The sequence below is a fragment of the Dendrobates tinctorius genome, unplaced genomic scaffold, assembly GCF_039654945.1.
Source record: "Dendrobates tinctorius isolate UK_male_01 unplaced genomic scaffold, ASM3965494v1 ptg000499l, whole genome shotgun sequence".
Classification (NCBI taxonomy): Eukaryota; Metazoa; Chordata; class Amphibia; order Anura; family Dendrobatidae; genus Dendrobates; species Dendrobates tinctorius.
This window is the reverse complement of record NW_027362159.1, coordinates 320,501-338,039: the sequence shown is the minus strand read 5'-3', so window position 1 is coordinate 338,039 and position 17,539 is coordinate 320,501. Positions and strand designations below refer to the sequence as shown.

General features: G+C 53.8%; 2 protein-coding genes across 2 annotated transcripts; both read left to right on the top strand.

The window, feature by feature from the left end:
* The first annotated feature begins 53 nt into the window (after window positions 1-53).
* UTP6 (UTP6 small subunit processome component) lies at window positions 54-17,235 on the top strand. Its single transcript, XM_073564887.1, has 19 exons — window positions 54-194; window positions 2,006-2,090; window positions 4,805-4,846; window positions 6,645-6,737; window positions 6,819-6,866; window positions 6,936-6,999; window positions 7,067-7,185; window positions 12,953-13,024; window positions 13,188-13,269; window positions 13,347-13,428; window positions 13,613-13,794; window positions 13,867-13,946; window positions 15,078-15,155; window positions 15,229-15,402; window positions 15,471-15,551; window positions 15,627-15,730; window positions 15,813-15,879; window positions 15,964-16,036; window positions 16,178-17,235. The coding sequence occupies exons 1-19, from the start codon at window positions 103-105 to the stop codon at window positions 16,333-16,335; spliced, it is 1,776 nt and encodes a 591-aa protein (XP_073420988.1). The 5' UTR covers window positions 54-102; the 3' UTR covers window positions 16,336-17,235.
* On the top strand, window positions 4,117-4,773 carry LOC141078070 (uncharacterized; the record flags this gene model as incomplete). Its single annotated transcript, XM_073564896.1, has 1 exon — window positions 4,117-4,773. A coding segment is annotated over one exon (657 nt), but the record flags the coding sequence as incomplete, so codon positions are not given.
* Window positions 17,236-17,539: the final 304 nt, after the last annotated feature.

Genomic DNA, 17,539 nt, shown 5'->3' with positions numbered 1-17,539 from the left:
ACCTGGGAGGAGCGCCGAGGGGAGATAGAGCTGCGGCGGAGGACAGAGCGTCTCCGGAAGCACGTGGTGCAGCGGTGAGGAGCCGCCGTGTGGAGCAGCGGTATGGCGGAGTTCGTCCAGCGCCGCGCGGAGGATCACATCCCGGAGCTGCAGCAGCTGGAGCGGGTGGGACTGCTGAGCAGCAAGGAAGTCAGGTGAGAGCCGTGTGTGGGGAGGTCGGTGTCTCTGGGGGGATCCCGGTGTGTGGGGAGGTCGGTGTCTCTGGGGGGATCCCGGTGTGTGGGGAGGTCGGTGTCTCTGGGGGGATCCCGGTGTGTGGGGAGGTCTGCATGCCTGGGAAGGCCCCCGGTGTGTGGGGAGGTCGGTGTCTCTGGGGGGATCCCGGTGTGTGGGGAGGTCGGTGTCTCTGGGGGGTCCCCGGTGTGTGGGGAGGTCGGTGTCTCTGGGGGGATCCCGGTGTGTGGGGAGGTCGGTGTCTCTGGGGGGTCCCCGGTGTGTGGGGAGGTCGGTGACTCTGGGGGGATCCCGGTGTGTGGGGAGGTCGGTGTCTCTGGGGGGTCCCCGGTGTGTGGGGAGGTCGGTGTCTCTGGGGGGATCCCGGTGTGTGGGGAGGTCGGTGTCTCTGGGGGGATCCCGGTGTGTGGGGAGGTCTGCATGCCTGGGAAGGCCCCCGGTGTGTGGGGAGGTCGGTGTCTCTGGGGGGATCCCGGTGTGTGGGGAGGTCGGTGTCTCTGGGGGGATCCCGGTGTGTGGGGAGGTCGGTGTCTCTGGGGGGATCCCGGTGTGTGGGGAGGTCGGTGTCTCTGGGGGGATCCCGGTGTGTGGGGAGGTCGGTGTCTCTGGGGGGATCCCGGTGTGTGGGGAGGTCGGTGTCTCTGGGGGGATCCCGGTGTGTGGGGAGGTCGGTGTCTCTGGGGGGATCCCGGTGTGTGGGGAGGTCGGTGTCTCTGGGGGGATCCCGGTGTGTGGGGGAGGTCTGTGTCTCTGGGGGGATCCCGGTGTGTGGGGGAGGTCTGTGTCTCTGGGGGGATCCCGGTGTGTGGGGGAGGTCTGTGTCTCTGGGGGGATCCCGGTGTGTGGGGAGGTCTGCATGCCTGGGAAGGCCCCCAGTGTGTGGGGAGGTCGGTGTCTCTGGGGGGATCCCGGTGTGTGGGGGAGGTCGGTGTCTCTGGGGGGATCCCGGTGTGTGGGGAGGTCTGCATGCCTGGGAAGGCCCCCGGTGTGTGGGGAGGTCGGTGTCTCTGGGGGGATCCCGGTGTGTGGGGGAGGTCGGTGTCTCTGGGGGGATCCCGGTGTGTGGGGAGGTCTGCATGCCTGGGAAGGCCCCCAGTGTGTGGGGAGGTCGGTGTCTCTGGGGGGATCCCGGTGTGTGGGGAGGTCGGTGTCTCTGGGGGGATCCCGGTGTGTGGGGAGGTCGGTGTCTCTGGGGGGATCCCGGTGTGTGGGGAGGTCGGTGTCTCTGGGGGGATCCCGGTGTGTGGGGAGGTCGGTGTCTCTGGGGGGATCCCGGTGTGTGGGGAGGTCGGTGTCTCTGGGGGGATCCCGGTGTGTGGGGAGGTCGGTGTCTCTGGGGGGATCCCGGTGTGTGGGGAGGTCGGTGTCTCTGGGGGGATCCCGGTGTGTGGGGAGGTCTGTGTCTCTGGGGGGATCCCGGTGTGTGGGGAGGTCTGCATGCCTGGGAAGGCCCCCAGTGTGTGGGGAGGTCGGTGTCTCTGGGGGGATCCCGGTGTGTGGGGGAGGTCGGTGTCTCTGGGGGGATCCCGGTGTGTGGGGGAGGTCGGTGTCTCTGGGGGGATCCCGGTGTGTGGGGGAGGTCGGTGTCTCTGGGGGGATCCCGGTGTGTGGGGAGGTCGGTGTCTCTGGGGGGATCCCGGTGTGTGGGGAGGTCTGCATGCCTGGGAAGGCCCCCGGTGTGTGGGGGAGGTCGGTGTCTCTGGGGGGATCCCGGTGTGTGGGGGAGGTCGGTGTCTCTGGGGGGCCCCGTATCTCACCTTGTTTTCTGCAGATCTGTCATTAAGAAACGAATGTCTCTGGAGTACAAGCTGGGGAGGAGGACGGTGGAGAAGGAGGACTTCATCAGCTACATCCAGGTGAGCCAAAGGGGCCACCTCCCCCCCTCCCCCCCTCCCCCCTCTCGCTCCCCTCCCCCCCTCCCCCCTCTCGCTCCCCTCCCCCCCTCACCCCTCTCGCTCCCCTCCCCCCCTCACCCCTCTCGCTCCCCTCCCCCCCTCACCCCTCTCGCTCCCCTCCCCCCCTCACCCCTCTCGCTCCCCTCCCCCCCTCACCCCTCTCGCTCCCCTCACCCCCTCACCCCTCTCGCTCCCCTCACCCCCTCACCCCTCTCGCTCCCCTCACCCCTCTCGCTCCCCTCACCCCTCTCGCTCCCCTCACCCCTCTCGCTCCCCTCACCCCTCTCGCTCCCCTCCCCCCTCTCGCACCCCTCACCCCTCCCCCCTCTCGCTCCCCTCACCCCTCCCCCCTCTCGCTCCCCTCACCCCTCCCCCCTCTCGCTCCCCTCACCCCTCCCCCCTCTCGCTCCCCTCACCCCTCCCCCCTCTCGCTCCCCTCACCCCTCCCCCCTCTCGCTCCCCTCACCCCTCCCCCCTCTCGCTCCCCTCACCCCTCCCCCCTCTCGCTCCCCTCACCCCTCCCCCCTCTCGCTCCCCTCACCCCTCCCCCCTCTCGCTCCCCTCACCCCTCCCCCCTCTCGCTCCCCTCACCCCTCCCCCCTCTCGCTCCCCTCACCCCTCCCCCCTCTCGCTCCCCTCACCCCTCCCCCCTCTCGCTCCCCTCACCCCTCCCCCCTCTCGCTCCCCTCACCCCTCCCCCCTCTCGCTCCCCTCACCCCTCCCCCCTCTCGCTCCCCTCACCCCTCTCGCTCCCCTCCCCCCCCTCCCCCCTCTCGCTCCCCTCCCCCCCTCCCCCTCTCGCTCCCCTCCCCCCCTCCCCCTCCCGCTCCCCTCCCCCCCCCTCCCCCTCTCGCTCCCCTCCCCCCCTCTCGCTCCCCTCCCCCCCCCTCTCGCTCCCCTCCCCCCCCCTCTCGCTCCCCTCCCCCCCCCTCTCGCTCCCCTCCCCCCCCCTCTCGCTCCCCTCCCCCCCCTCCCCCTCTCGCTCCCCTCCCCCCCTCCCCCTCTCGCTCCCCTCCCCCCCCTCCCCCTCTCGCTCCCCTCCCCCCCCTCCCCCTCTCGCTCCCCTCCCCCCCTCTCGCTCCCCTCCCCCCCTCTCGCTCCCCTCCCCCCCTCTCGCTCCCCTCCCCCCCTCTCGCTCCCCTCCCCCCCTCTCGCTCCCCTCCCCCCCTCTCGCTCCCCTCCCCCCCTCTCGCTCCCCCTCTCGCTCCCCTCCCCCCCTCTCGCTCCCCCTCTCGCTCCCCTCCCCCCCTCTCGCTCCCCTCCCCCCCTCTCGCTCCCCCTCTCGCTCCCCCTCTCGCTCCCCCTCTCGCTCCCCCTCTCGCTCCCCCTCTCGCTCCCCCTCTCGCTCCCCCTCTCGCTCCCCCTCTCGCTCCCCCTCTCGCTCCCCCTCTCGCTCCCCTCTCGCTCCCCCTCCCCCTCTCGCTCCCCCTCTCGCTCCCCCTCTCGCTCCCCCTCCCGCTCTCGCTCCCCCTCTCGCTCTCGCTCCCCCTCTCGCTCTCGCTCCCCCTCTCGCTCTCGCTCCCCCTCTCGCTCTCGCTCCCCCTCTCGCTCTCGCTCCCCCTCTCGCTCTCGCTCCCCCTCTCGCTCTCGCTCCCCCTCTCGCTCTCGCTCCCCCTCTCGCTCTCGCTCCCCCTCTCGCTCTCGCTCCCCCTCTCGCTCTCGCTCCCCCTCTCGCTCTCGCTCCCCCTCTCGCTCTCGCTCCCCCTCCCCCTCTCGCTCCCGCTCCCCCTCCCGCTCCCCCTCTCGCTCTCGCTCCCCCTCTCGCTCTCGCTCCCCCTCTCGCTCTCGCTCCCCCTCTCGCTCTCGCTCCCCCTCTCGCTCTCGCTCCCCCTCTCGCTCTCGCTCCCCCTCTCGCTCTCGCTCCCCCTCTCGCTCCCCCTCTCGCTCCCCCTCTCGCTCCCCCTCTCGCTCCCCCTCTCGCTCCCCCTCTCGCTCCCCCTCTCGCTCCCCCTCTCGCTCCCCCTCTCGCTCCCCCTCTCGCTCCCCCTCTCGCTCCCCCTCTCGCTCCCCCTCTCGCTCCCCCTCTCGCTCTCGCTCCCCCTCTCGCTCTCGCTCCCCCTCTCGCTCTCGCTCCCCCTCTCGCTCTCGCTCCCCCTCTCGCTCTCGCTCCCCCTCTCGCTCTCGCTCCCCCTCTCGCTCTCGCTCCCCCTCTCGCTCTCGCTCCCCCTCTCGCTCCCCCTCTCGCTCTCGCTCCCCCTCTCGCTCCCCCTCTCGCTCCCCCTCTCGCTCTCGCTCCCCCTCTCGCTCCCCCTCTCGCTCTCGCTCCCCCTCTCGCTCCCCCTCTCGCTCTCGCTCCCCCTCTCGCTCCCCCTCTCGCTCTCGCTCCCCCTCTCGCTCCCCCTCTCGCTCTCGCTCCCCCTCTCGCTCCCCCTCTCGCTCTCGCTCCCCCTCTCGCTCCCCCTCTCGCTCTCGCTCCCCCTCTCGCTCCCCCTCTCGCTCCCCCTCTCGCTCTCGCTCCCCCTCTCGCTCCCCCTCTCGCTCTCGCTCCCCCTCTCGCTCCCCCTCTCGCTCTCGCTCCCCCTCTCGCTCTCGCTCCCCCTCTCGCTCTCGCTCCCCCTCTCGCTCTCGCTCCCCCTCTCGCTCTCGCTCCCCCTCTCGCTCTCGCTCCCCCTCTCGCTCTCGCTCCCCCTCTCGCTCTCGCTCCCCCTCATCACTGCCCTCATCTTGTCTTATAGTATGAGATCAACTTCCTGGAGCTGCTAAAAAAGAGGAGGAAGGTAAGGAGGAGTCGACGGGGCTGTGAGGTCAGAGGAGACTGAGGGATCCGGGGGGACGGCTGTGAGTTGGGAGGGGTCTGGGGGGGGGACGGCTGTGAGTTGGGAGGGGTCTGGGGGGGGACGGCTGTGAGTTGGGAGGGGTCTGGGGGGGGGACGGCTGTGAGTTGGGAGGGGTCTGGGGGGGGACGGCTGTGAGTTGGGAGGGGTCTGGGGGGGACGGCTGTGAGTTGGGAGGGGTCTGGGGGGGACGGCTGTGAGTTGGGAGGGGTCTGGGGGGGGACGGCTGTGAGTTGGGAGGGGTTTGGGGGGGACGGCTGTGAGTTGGGAGGGGTCTGGGGGGGACGGCTGTGAGTTGGGAGGGGTCTGGGGGGGACGGCTGTGAGTTGGGAGGGGTCTGGGGGGGACGGCTGTGAGATGGGAGGGGTCTGGGGGGGACGGCTGTGAGTTGGGTGGGGGGGATGGCTGTGAGGGGTCTGGGGGGGATGGCTGTGAGTTGGGGGGGATGGCTGTGAGGGGTCTGGGGGGGATGGCTGTGAGCTGGGAGGGGTCTGGGTAGGGACGGCTGTGAGTTGGGTGGGGGGGATGGCTGTGAGTTGGGTGGGGGGGGATGGCTGTGAGTTGGGAGGGGTCTGGTGGTGGTGGGGGGGGATGGCTGTGAGTTGGGAGGGGTCTGGTGGTGGGGGGGATGGCTGTGAGTTGGGAGGGGTCTGGTGGTGGTGGGGGGGATGGCTGTGAGTTGGGAGGGGTCTGGTGGTGGTGGGGGGGATGGCTGGGAGGGGTCTGGTGGTGGTGGGGGGGATGGCTGGGAGGGGTCTGGTGGTGGTGGGGGGGGGATGGCTGGGAGGGGTCTGGTGGTGGTGGGGGGGGGATGGCTGGGAGGGGTCTGGTGGTGGTGGGGGGGATGGCTGGGAGGGGTCTGGTGGTGGGGGGGATGGCTGTGAGTTGGGAGGGGTCTGGTGGTGGTGGGGGGGATGGCTGTGAGTTGAGAGGGGTCTGGTGGTGGTGGGGGGGATGGCTGGGAGGGGTCTGGTGGCGGGGGGGATGGCTGTGAGTTGGGAGGGGTCTGGTGGTGGTGGGGGGGGATGGCTGGGAGGGGTCTGGTGGTGGTGGGGGGGATGGCTGGGAGGGGTCTGGAGGTGGTGGGGAGGATGGCTGTGAGTTGGGAGGGGTCTGGTGGTGGTGGGGGGGGATGGCTGGGAGGGGTCTGGTGGTGGTGGGGGGGGATGGCTGGGAGGGGTCTGGTGGTGGTGGGGGGGATGACTGGGAGGGGTCTGGTGGTGGTGGGGAGGATGGCTGTGAGTTGGGAGGGGTCTGGTGGTGGTGGGGGGGATGGCTGGGAGGGGTCTGGTGGTGGCGGGGAGGATGGCTGTGAGTTGGGAGGGGTCTGGTGGTGGGGGGGATGGCTGGGAGGGGTCTGGTGGTGGTGGGGAGGATGGCTGTGAGTTGGGAGGGGTCTGGTGGTGGGGGGGATGGCTGGGAGGGGTCTGGTGGTGGTGGGGAGGATGGCTGTGAGTTGGGAGGGGTCTGGTGGTGGTGGGGGGGATGGCGGGGAGGATGGCTGTGAGTTGGGAGGGGTCTGGTGGTGGTGGGGGGGATGGCGGGGAGGATGGCTGTGAGTTGGGAGGGGTCTGGTGTTGGTGGGGGGGATGGCTGGGAGGGGTCTGGTGGTGGTGGGGAGGATGGCTGTGAGTTAGGAGGGGGGCTGTGCGCCTCAGGATCTCGGTCACGCTCTCAGTATTGGGTGCAGGGGCGTGGCAGTAGTGGTTGCCCCTGATTGGTCGGTTTCCCCTGGTTTCAGCGCATTGGATACCGGTATAAGAAGGAGGAGCTGGAGTACGTGATCCTGCAGAGGGTCCACAACCTCTTCATTCGTGCCACCAACAAGTGGAAGGTATGTGCGGCTATAGTGGGCATGCTGGGGGTTGTAGTGTTGGTGGAGACCTCCTCACCTCTGGCTGCTGTCGTCTTGTAGGAGGACCTGCAGATGTGGATGTCTCACGTGGCTTTCTGTAAGAAGTGGGTGAGTGTCGCCGTCACTTTGCGCTCGGCCCGGCGCACCTTCTCCATGTGACGCTTGTCTCCATTTCAGAACTTTAAAGTGAAGCTCAGCAGCATCTTCTCCTCCCTCCTGGCCGTGCACCCGGACAAAGCAGGTAATACACGGCACCGACGCGCGCTGACCTCCGCCCCGCACACACTCACTGCTCTCTTCGCTTTCAGCTTTGTGGATAATGGCAGCCAAGTGGGAGTTTGAAGATCATCTGTCAACAGAGAGTGCAAGACATCTCTTCCTGCGCGCCCTGCGCTTCCACCCAGACTCCGCCAAACTGTACCTGGAGGTGAGTGTATGCTCCCAGCACTAAACTGTGCGCCTCCTGATAGGGGCAGTATTATAGTAGTTATATTCTTGTACATAGGGGCAGTATTATAGTAGTTATATTCTTGTACATAGGGGCAGTATTATAGTAGTTATATTCTTGTATATAGGGGAAGTATTATAGTAGATATATTCTTGTACATAGGAGCAGTATTATAGTAGTTATATTCTTGTACAGAGGGGGCAGTATTATAGTAGTTATATTCTTGTACATAGGAGCAGTATTATAGCAGTTATATTCTTGTACAGAGGGGGCAGTATTATAGTAGTTATATTCTTGTACATAGGAGCAGTATTATAGTAGTTATATTCTTGTACATAGGGTCAGTATTATAGTAGTTATATTCTTGTACATAGGGGCAGTATTATAGTAGTTATATTCTTGTACATAGGTGCAGTATTATAGTAGTTATATTCTTGTACATAGAGGCAGTATTATAGTAGTTATATTCTTGTACATAGGGGCAGTATTATAGTAGTTATATTCTTGTACATAGGGGCAGTATTATAGTAGTTATATTCTTGTATATAGGGGAAGTATTATAGTAGATATATTCTTGTACATAGGAGCAGTATTATAGTAGTTATATTCTTGTACATAGGGAGCAGTATTATAGTAGTTATATTCTTGTACATAGGGGGCAGTATTATAGTAGTTATATTCTTGTACATAGGGGAAGTATTATAGTAGATATATTCTTGTACATAGGAGCAGTATTATAGTAGTTATATTCTTGTACATAGGGGAAGTATTATAGTAGTTATATTCTTGTACTTAGGAGCAGTATTATAGTAGTTATATTCTTGTACATAGAGGCAGTATTATAGTAGTTATATTCTTGTACATAGGAGCAGTATTATAGTAGTTATATTCTTGTATATAGGAGCAGTATTATAGTAGTTATATTCTTGTACTTAGGAGCAGTATTATAGTAGTTATATTCTTATACATAGGAGCAGTATTATAGTAGTTATATTCTTGTACATAGGAGCAGTATTATAGTAGTTATATTCTTGTATATAGGAGCAGTATTATAGTAGTTATTTTCTTGTACATAGGGGGCAGTATTATAGTAGTTATATTCTTGTACATAGGGGGCAGTATTATAGTAGTTATATTCTTGTACATAGGAGCAGTATTATAGTAGTTATTTTCTTGTACATAGGGGGCAGTATTATAGTAGTTATATTCTTGTACATAGGGGGCAGTATTATAGTAGTTATATTATTGTATATAGGAGCAGTATTATAGTAGTTATATTCTTGTACATAGGAGCAGTATTATAGTAGTTATTTTCTTGTACATAGGGGGCAGTATTATAGTAGTTATATTCTTGTATATAGGAGCAGTATTATAGTAGTTATATTCTTGTACATAGGAGCAGTATTATAGTAGTTATTTTCTTGTACATAGGGGGCAGTATTATAGTAGTTATATTCTTGTACATAGGAGGCAGTATTATAGTAGTTATATTCTTGTACATAGGGGCAGTATTATAGTAGTCATATTCTTGTATATAGGGGCAGTATTATAGTAGTTATATTCTTGTACATAGGGAGCAGTATTATAGTAGTTATATTCTTGTACATAGGGGGCAGTATTATAGTAGTTATATTCTTGTACATAGGGGGCAGTATTATAGTAGTTATATTCTTGTACATAGGGAGCAGTATTATAGTAGTTATATTCTTGTACATAGGGGGCAGTATTATAGTAGTTATATTCTTGTACATAGGGGAAGTATTATAGTAGATATATTCTTGTACATAGGAGCAGTATTATAGTAGTTATATTCTTGTACATAGGGGAAGTATTATAGTAGTTATATTCTTGTACTTAGGAGCAGTATTATAGTAGTTATATTCTTGTACATAGAGGCAGTATTATAGTAGTTATATTCTTGTACATAGGGAGCAGTATTATAGTAGTTATATTCTTGTACATAGGGGGCAGTATTATAGTAGTTATATTCTTGTACATAGGGGCAGTATTATAGTAGTTATATTCTTGTACATAGGAGCAGTATTATAGTAGTTATATTCTTGTACATAGGGGGCAGTATTATAGTAGTTATATTCTTGTACATAGGGGAAGTATTATAGTAGATATATTCTTGTACATAGGAGCAGTATTATAGTAGTTATATTCTTGTACATAGGGGAAGTATTATAGTAGTTATATTCTTGTACTTAGGAGCAGTATTATAGTAGTTATATTCTTGTACATAGAGGCAGTATTATAGTAGTTATATTCTTGTACATAGGAGCAGTATTATAGTAGTTATATTCTTGTATATAGGAGCAGTATTATAGTAGTTATATTCTTGTACTTAGGAGCAGTATTATAGTAGTTATATTCTTATACATAGGAGCAGTATTATAGTAGTTATATTCTTGTACATAGGAGCAGTATTATAGTAGTTATATTCTTGTATATAGGAGCAGTATTATAGTAGTTATTTTCTTGTACATAGGGAGCAGTATTATAGTAGATATATTCTTGTACATAGGGAGCAGTATTATAGTAGATATATTCTTGTACATAGGGAGCAGTATTATAGTAGTTATATTCTTGTACTTAGGAGCAGTATTATAGTAGTTATATTCTTGTACATAGGGAGCAGTATTATAGTAGATATATTCTTGTACATAGGGGCAGTATTATAGTAGTTATATTCTTGTACATAGGGAGCAGTATTATAGTAGTTATATTCTTGTACATAGGGGGCAGTATTATAGTAGTTATATTCTTGTACATAGGGGAAGTATTATAGTAGATATATTCTTGTACATAGGAGCAGTATTATAGTAGTTATATTCTTGTACATAGGGGAAGTATTATAGTAGTTATATTCTTGTACTTAGGAGCAGTATTATAGTAGTTATATTCTTGTACATAGAGGCAGTATTATAGTAGTTATATTCTTGTACATAGGAGCAGTATTATAGTAGTTATATTCTTGTATATAGGAGCAGTATTATAGTAGTTATATTCTTGTACTTAGGAGCAGTATTATAGTAGTTATATTCTTATACATAGGAGCAGTATTATAGTAGTTATATTCTTGTACATAGGAGCAGTATTATAGTAGTTATATTCTTGTATATAGGAGCAGTATTATAGTAGTTATTTTCTTGTACATAGGGGGCAGTATTATAGTAGTTATATTCTTGTACATAGGGGGCAGTATTATAGTAGTTATATTCTTGTACATAGGAGCAGTATTATAGTAGTTATTTTCTTGTACATAGGGGGCAGTATTATAGTAGTTATATTCTTGTACATAGGGGGCAGTATTATAGTAGTTATATTATTGTATATAGGAGCAGTATTATAGTAGTTATATTCTTGTACATAGGAGCAGTATTATAGTAGTTATTTTCTTGTACATAGGGGGCAGTATTATAGTAGTTATATTCTTGTATATAGGAGCAGTATTATAGTAGTTATATTCTTGTACATAGGAGCAGTATTATAGTAGTTATTTTCTTGTACATAGGGGGCAGTATTATAGTAGTTATATTCTTGTACATAGGAGGCAGTATTATAGTAGTTATATTCTTGTACATAGGGGCAGTATTATAGTAGTCATATTCTTGTATATAGGGGCAGTATTATAGTAGTTATATTCTTGTACATAGGGGCAGTATTATAGTAGTTATATTCTTGTACATAGGGGCAGTATTATAGTAGTTATATTCTTGTACATAGGAGCAGTATTATAGTAGTTATATTCTTGTACATAGGGGGCAGTATTATAGTAGTTATATTCTTGTATATAGGGGCAGTATTATAGTAGTCATATTCTTGTACATAGGGGCAGTATTATAGTAGTTATATTCTTGTACATAGGGGGCAGTATTATAGTAGTTATATTCTTGTACATAGGGGGCAGTATTATAGTAGTTATATTCTTGTACATAGGAGCAGTATTATAGTAGTTATATTCTTGTACATAGGGGGCAGTATTATAGTAGTTATATTCTTGTATATAGGGGCAGTATTATAGTAGTCATATTCTTGTACATAGGGGCAGTATTATAGTAGTTATATTCTTGTACATAGGGGGCAGTATTATAGTAGTTATATTCTTGTACATAGGGGGCAGTATTATAGTAGTTATATTCTTGTACATAGGGGGCAGTATTATAGTAGTTATATTCTTGTACATAGGGGGCAGTATTATAGTAGTTATATTCTTGTACATAGGGGCAGTATTATAGTAGTTATATTCTTGTACATAGGGGCAGTATTATAGTAGTTATATTCTTGTACATAGGAGCAGTATTATAGTAGTTATATTCTTGTACATAGGGGGCAGTATTATAGTAGTTATATTCTTGTATATAGGGGCAGTATTATAGTAGTCATATTCTTGTACATAGGGGCAGTATTATAGTAGTTATATTCTTGTACATAGGGGGCAGTATTATAGTAGTTATATTCTTGTACATAGGGGGCAGTATTATAGTAGTTATATTCTTGTACATAGGAGCAGTATTATAGTAGTTATATTCTTGTACATAGGGGGCAGTATTATAGTAGTTATATTCTTGTACATAGGGGGCAGTATTATAGTAGTTATATTCTTGTATATAGGGGCAGTATTATAGTAGTCATATTCTTGTACATAGGGGCAGTATTATAGTAGTTATATTCTTGTACATAGGGGGCAGTATTATAGTAGTTATATTCTTGTACATAGGGGGCAGTATTATAGTAGTTATATTCTTGTACATAGGGGGCAGTATTATAGTAGTTATATTCTTGTACATAGGGGGCAGTATTATAGTAGTTATATTCTTGTACATAGGGGGCAGTATTATAGTAGTTATATTCTTGTACATAGGGGGCAGTATTATAGTAGTTATATTCTTGTACATAGGGGCAGTATTATAGTAGTTATATTCTTGTATATAGGGGCAGTATTATAGTAGTTATATTCTTGTACATAGGGGCAGTATTATAGTAGTTATATTCTTGTACATAGGGGCAGTATTATAGTAGTTATTTTCTTGTACATAGGGGGCAGTATTATAGTAGTTATATTCTTGTACATAGGGGGCAGTATTATAGTAGTTATATTCTTGTACATAGGGGGCAGTATTATAGTAGTTATATTCTTGTACATTGGGGCAGTATTATAGTAGTTATATTCTTGTACATTGGGGCAGTATTATAGTAGTTATATTCTTGTACATAGGAGCAGTATTATAGTAGTTATATTCTTGTACATAGGGGGCAGTATTATAGCAGTTATATTCTTGTACATAGGGGGCAGTATTATAGCAGTTATATTCTTGTACATAGGGGGCAGTATTATAGCAGTTATATTCTTGTACATAGGGGGCAGTATTATAGCAGTTATATTCTTATACATAGGGGGCAGTATTATAGTAGTTATATTCTTGTACATAGGAGGCAGTATTATAGTAGTTATATTCTTGTACATAGGAGGCAGTATTATAGTAGTTATATTCTTGTACATAGGAGGCAGTATTATAGTAGTTGTATTCTGGTACATAGGGGGCAGTATTATAACTGTTGTATTCTGGTACATAGGGGGCAGTATTATAGCTGTTGTATTCTGGTACATAGGGGGCAGTATTATAGCTGTTGTATTCTGGTACATAGGGGGCAGTACTAAGTATTTATCAGCCTTACTTTTCCCCCTATTCTATGCCCTGATATATAGTATGGCTGTCCTGACTGTGGCTTTTCCCCACAGTATTTCCGGATGGAGCTAATGAACGCTGAGAAGCAGAGGAAGGAGAAGGCAGACCTGGCGGAGATGGATGTTGTAAGCTTCCCCTACACCCGGTGCTGTTCTGGGCTGCGTGTCCCCCTGATTAGCGGATGGGGCACCCTCTGAACGGACAGACTAGTGATTTACTGGTTCCATATCATGTATTGCAGGATACCCCTTGTGTCTGACCTGATATTGGCCACATGTTTCTTCACAGGGGGATGTCTCGTACTCGGACGAAATACTTGATGGAGGACTGGTCCGCGCCATCTATAAATCCGCCAAGGAGGAGATTAAAGGTGAGCTCCATGCTGGTGTATGTGGTGGTGATGGCGCTCCGCAGGGAGGTAGTGACCAGTGTCGTCTCCTATTCCAGAGGTTGAGTTCCAGCTTTCTCTTCTCTCCATTGCCCGGAAGTTTCCCTTCACCACGGAGCTGCAGAAGGAGATTTTGGCTGAGTAAGTTACCGCTGTCTGATAGACGTGGGAGGCGCTAGAGGCTGGCAGGGCTTTTTGGGTGATGGGTTCAGAAGGACCATTGCTGGTTTGTCCCTGCCGTCACGTGTTGCTTGGTGCGTGTGCTCTTAGGAATGGCGTGTCCTACAGCTTGGGGGGGCAGGGATTGACCGTGTGCTGTGTTCAGCTTGCAGACCCTATATGCGAACAGTCCTTTGACCTGGGACTTCTTGGCTCGTCAGGAGTTGTCCACCAAACTTCCACAATCAGCAGAGCACACATCCAAACAGATGAAGGCACAGGAGCTGGCGAGACAAGAGGAGCGGTGCAGCCGTGTGTATGAGTCGGCGCTGGGCTCTCTGCAGACAGGTGAGCATTGTGTAACCTGCCCTTTGTGGCCATGTGTAACACTGCTGACCTGAAACTTCTCTGCATTCTCAGAGCCCATGTGGGAGCTGTACCTTTCCTTCTGTCTGGAGAGGTACAAGAGGCAGACTAACAGCAAGGAGCTAAAGCAGCAGGTACGGAAATATCCACGAGTTGGTGCGCTTACACGTCGCTCAGCGTACCATAGATCTGTGGCTACAGGCAGGCGCCGACTCTCCAGGAGGGAGAGTGGATGTGTGGAGACAGGCAGGAGCCAACATTCCGGGAGGGAAGATGTACATATGGGGGTGGGCAGCCAGCCTCCGACTCCCCGGGAGGAAGGAGGTACACGTGGGGGCGGGCGGGCAGCTAGCCTCCGACTCCCCGGGAGGAAGGAGGGACACGTGGGGGCGGGCAGCCAGCCTCCGACTCCCCGGGAGGAAGGAGGTACACGTGGGGGCGGGCGGGCAGCTAGCCTCCGACTCCCCGGGAGGAAGGAGGGACACGTGGGGGCGGGCAGCCAGCCTCCGACTCCCCGGGAGGAAGGAGGTACACGTGGGGGCGGGCGGGCAGCTAGCCTCCGACTCCCCGGGAGGAAGGAGGGACATGTGGGGGCGGGCAGCTAGCCTCCGACTCCCCGGGAGGAAGGAGGGACACGTGGGGGTGGGCAGCCAGCCTCCGACTCGCCGGGAGGAAGGAGGGACACGTGGGGGCGGGCGGGCAGCTAGCCTCCGACTCCCCGGCAGGAAGGAGGGACACGTGGGGGCGGGCAGCTAGCCTCCGACTCCCCGGGAGGAAGGAGGGACACGTGGGGGCGGGCGGGCAGCTAGCCTCCGACTCCCCGGGACGAAGGAGGGACACGTGGGGGCGGGCGGGCAGCTAGCCTCCGACTCCCCGGGACGAAGGAGGGACACGTGGGGGCGGGCGGGCAGCTAGCCTCCGACTCCCCGGGAGGAAGGAGGGACATAAGAAAACTGTTATGTGCCTACTACCAGGGAGGAGACTGCAGATAGGGGACCTTTCTGCTGCTTCTTCTCACAGGACTGTTCCTGCAGGAGCTGCGCTCCACACTGGGGCACCTGTCTTTTCTGCATGTTGTGGTTGCATGGCTTTTGTCAAGCCTTCTGCCCAACAGAGAAATGGCTGCTCTGCCAGATCTGCAGTCGTATCCAGAACCTGTGGACAGAGCTGCGGGGTTCAGAAGTGGGAGGCCATTTGTCCCCTTTCTGGACACCCCTTTCATGTGTTTGGGTGTCTTGTGTTCATGTCTCACATCTGTCTTGTAGCGACAGGAGCGGCTGCTGGTGGCCCTCCAGAAGGCTCATGAGGCCGAGCTCTTGCCACAAGCCAGATACCATGACTGGGTGAGTAGATGTGCAGGATGGGGATGGGCTGTGCGCCGGCGTCAGATGGGTAATCCATGATGTCCCATTCCAGATCACTCTTCTATTGGAGTTGGGCCAGGGCAATATGGCTGCTCAGATCCTGGCGGCAGCCACTGACAGGTTTTCGGGGTCTGTGGACATGTGGAAGAAGAGACTGGAGACTTTGATGACACTGAAAGCGGAGAACCTTGAGCGGGTATTTGAGCAGGCACTGACCATCGTGAAGGTAAGATGGTGATGCAGTGTCTGTGGTGATGTGATGGCTGCGGCCTGCTGACCGCCTCTTATCTACAGGACTGTCTACCTCTGTGGACATTGATGGTGGACTGGAGTGAGAAGGAAAGAAATGAGGAATCTACCGAGTCCTTGTACCAGGTAAGTGCCCCAACCTGTCACACTGTCTCCTACCACCAGGCAGCGCTGCCACCCATGACTTGTCACCCTCCACAGAAACTTGTCCTCAATCCGACTGCTACCCGGACCATGAAGGTGAAGTACCTAGACTGGGCCTACAGGACGCAGGGCTACAAGCGAGCGAGGAAGGTGTTCAGGAGGTGAGTAGTGTGATGGTGGCTCAGCCCTCTCCCCAGTCAGCACCGTGCGGTTTCTTGCCTAATGTGCACCCCTCTCCTCCAGCTTACATGAGAGTCGCCCCTTTTCTGAGGATTTCTTCCAGAAGATGATTGACATAGAGAGAGAGCAGGTGAGTGTGGCTGGAGCGTTGGTTGTGGATGATGGCGGTCAGGGAGTTCAGCTCTGGAGCACTTAGTCTTCCCATGCAACACAGGAGAAAAGCAGGATGGAAAATCTGAGGGAGTACTACGAGCGGGCGCTGCGGGAGTTTGGGGCCACACATCCAGGTCAGTGTTACCCTATATATGCTGAATTTCCCATCCCCCTGCTAGCCCCAGGCTCTGTGGTACAGGAGGGGCTTGCGTCCCCCTAGCCAGTTTGGTTGTCAGTCTGGGTGAAGCTGAAATTTTTTTTTTTCTGTCTCCCAGATCTCTGGCTGTCTTACATCAAAGAAGAGCTGAGCCATGAGGAGGGAAAAGCGGAGAACAGCGGGGCCCTGCACTGGAGAGCCATGAAAGCACTGCAGGGACCGGCTGTGGAGGAGTTTATGAGGAACCACGCACTACTGCAGAGCGGCCGCCCGTGACCGGCCGGCCCTGCTGCGGCCGCTCGCCCGTGACCGGCCGGCCCTGCTGCGGCCGCTCGCCCGTGACCAGCCGGCAGTGCTGCGGAGCGGCCGTCCGTGACTGGCCGCTCGCCCGTGACCAGCCGGCCTCTCTCCACCGCAGACTGAGGTGGAATCCTTGGCTAGAGCAGCTGGTGGGACGGTCTGAGAACCGCTGCTTGCTGTCAGTGAATGGAGCATTCATATTGCTGTCAGCCATTTTTTGGATCCTGCACAGACTCCTCCGCCGCTTCTGTACAGGTTTATATTATTGCATTAAATTTAGAAAATGCTGGACCCCCGCGCCCTAACATGCCCGGTCCTTGGACGTGTCCATACAGTGATTATAAGTATTGGTGGATCACTCAAACCCACAGCCATCCAAGTGTGTCCATAGTGTCAGAGGTGGGTGGTCGAGATCAGCGAGAATCCGCTCCTGGAGAGAATCACATACGTTCCTGGAACATGTAGAAACCCCTCCAATATGTGTATGGGGGGTTAGTAAGGATGACAGGATGGGGCCGGACCAACATCTGAAGAAGAAACCTCATGGACACTGGACAACCACCTGAGTGTCAGGAGGAGGCCGCTCCGCCACGGTCCCCACACGATTGTAAGCCCAGTACTGCAGTATATTGGCTGTGTGTAGCAGGGTGCACCGATAACCAGAATGGCGGTATACACAGTCAGGCCCAGAAAACTTTGTTCAGTGATGAATCGTCGTGATTTCAGCTATTTTGCGGTTAAAGTGGAGACAATCCGGGTTAAACAGAAATCTGTGAAATGTTTAGCAACTGCAGCCATTTTTGTACAAATCCTCATTTTAGGGGCTCAGAAGTAATTGGACAAATTCACTTTCTCAAATAAAATGTCCATGTGTAATCCTTTCAAAAGAATCCTTCGCAGCAATGATGGCCTGATGTCTGGAGGCCAAGGCTGTTGCCATCCCTGGTCTCCTCTGTGAGGCTTTGCCACAATGACGTCACCATCACTGGTCTCCTCTTGTGTGAGACTTTGCAGCAATGATGGCCTGATGTCTGGAGGCCATGGCCGTCACCATCACTGGTCTCCTCCTGTGTGAGGCTTTGCCACAATGACGTGCTGGAGGCCATGGACGTCACCATCACTGGTCTCCTGTGTGAGGCTTTGCAGCTATGATGGCCAATTGCTGGTCTCCTGTGTGAGG

What these genes read in the sequence shown, in the direction of transcription:
- UTP6 (XM_073564887.1), top strand. Translation starts at nt 103, where the DNA reads ATGGCGGAGTTCGTCCAGCGCCGCGCGGAGGATCACATCCCGGAGCTG. An exon ending in ACTTCATCAGCTACATCCAG is followed by an intron (nt 2,091 to 4,804) that starts GTGAGCCAAAGG and finishes CTTGTCTTATAG; the next exon opens with TATGAGATCAACTTCCTGGA. An exon ending in CGCCAAGGAGGAGATTAAAG is followed by an intron (nt 13,270 to 13,346) that starts GTGAGCTCCATG and finishes CTCCTATTCCAG; the next exon opens with AGGTTGAGTTCCAGCTTTCT.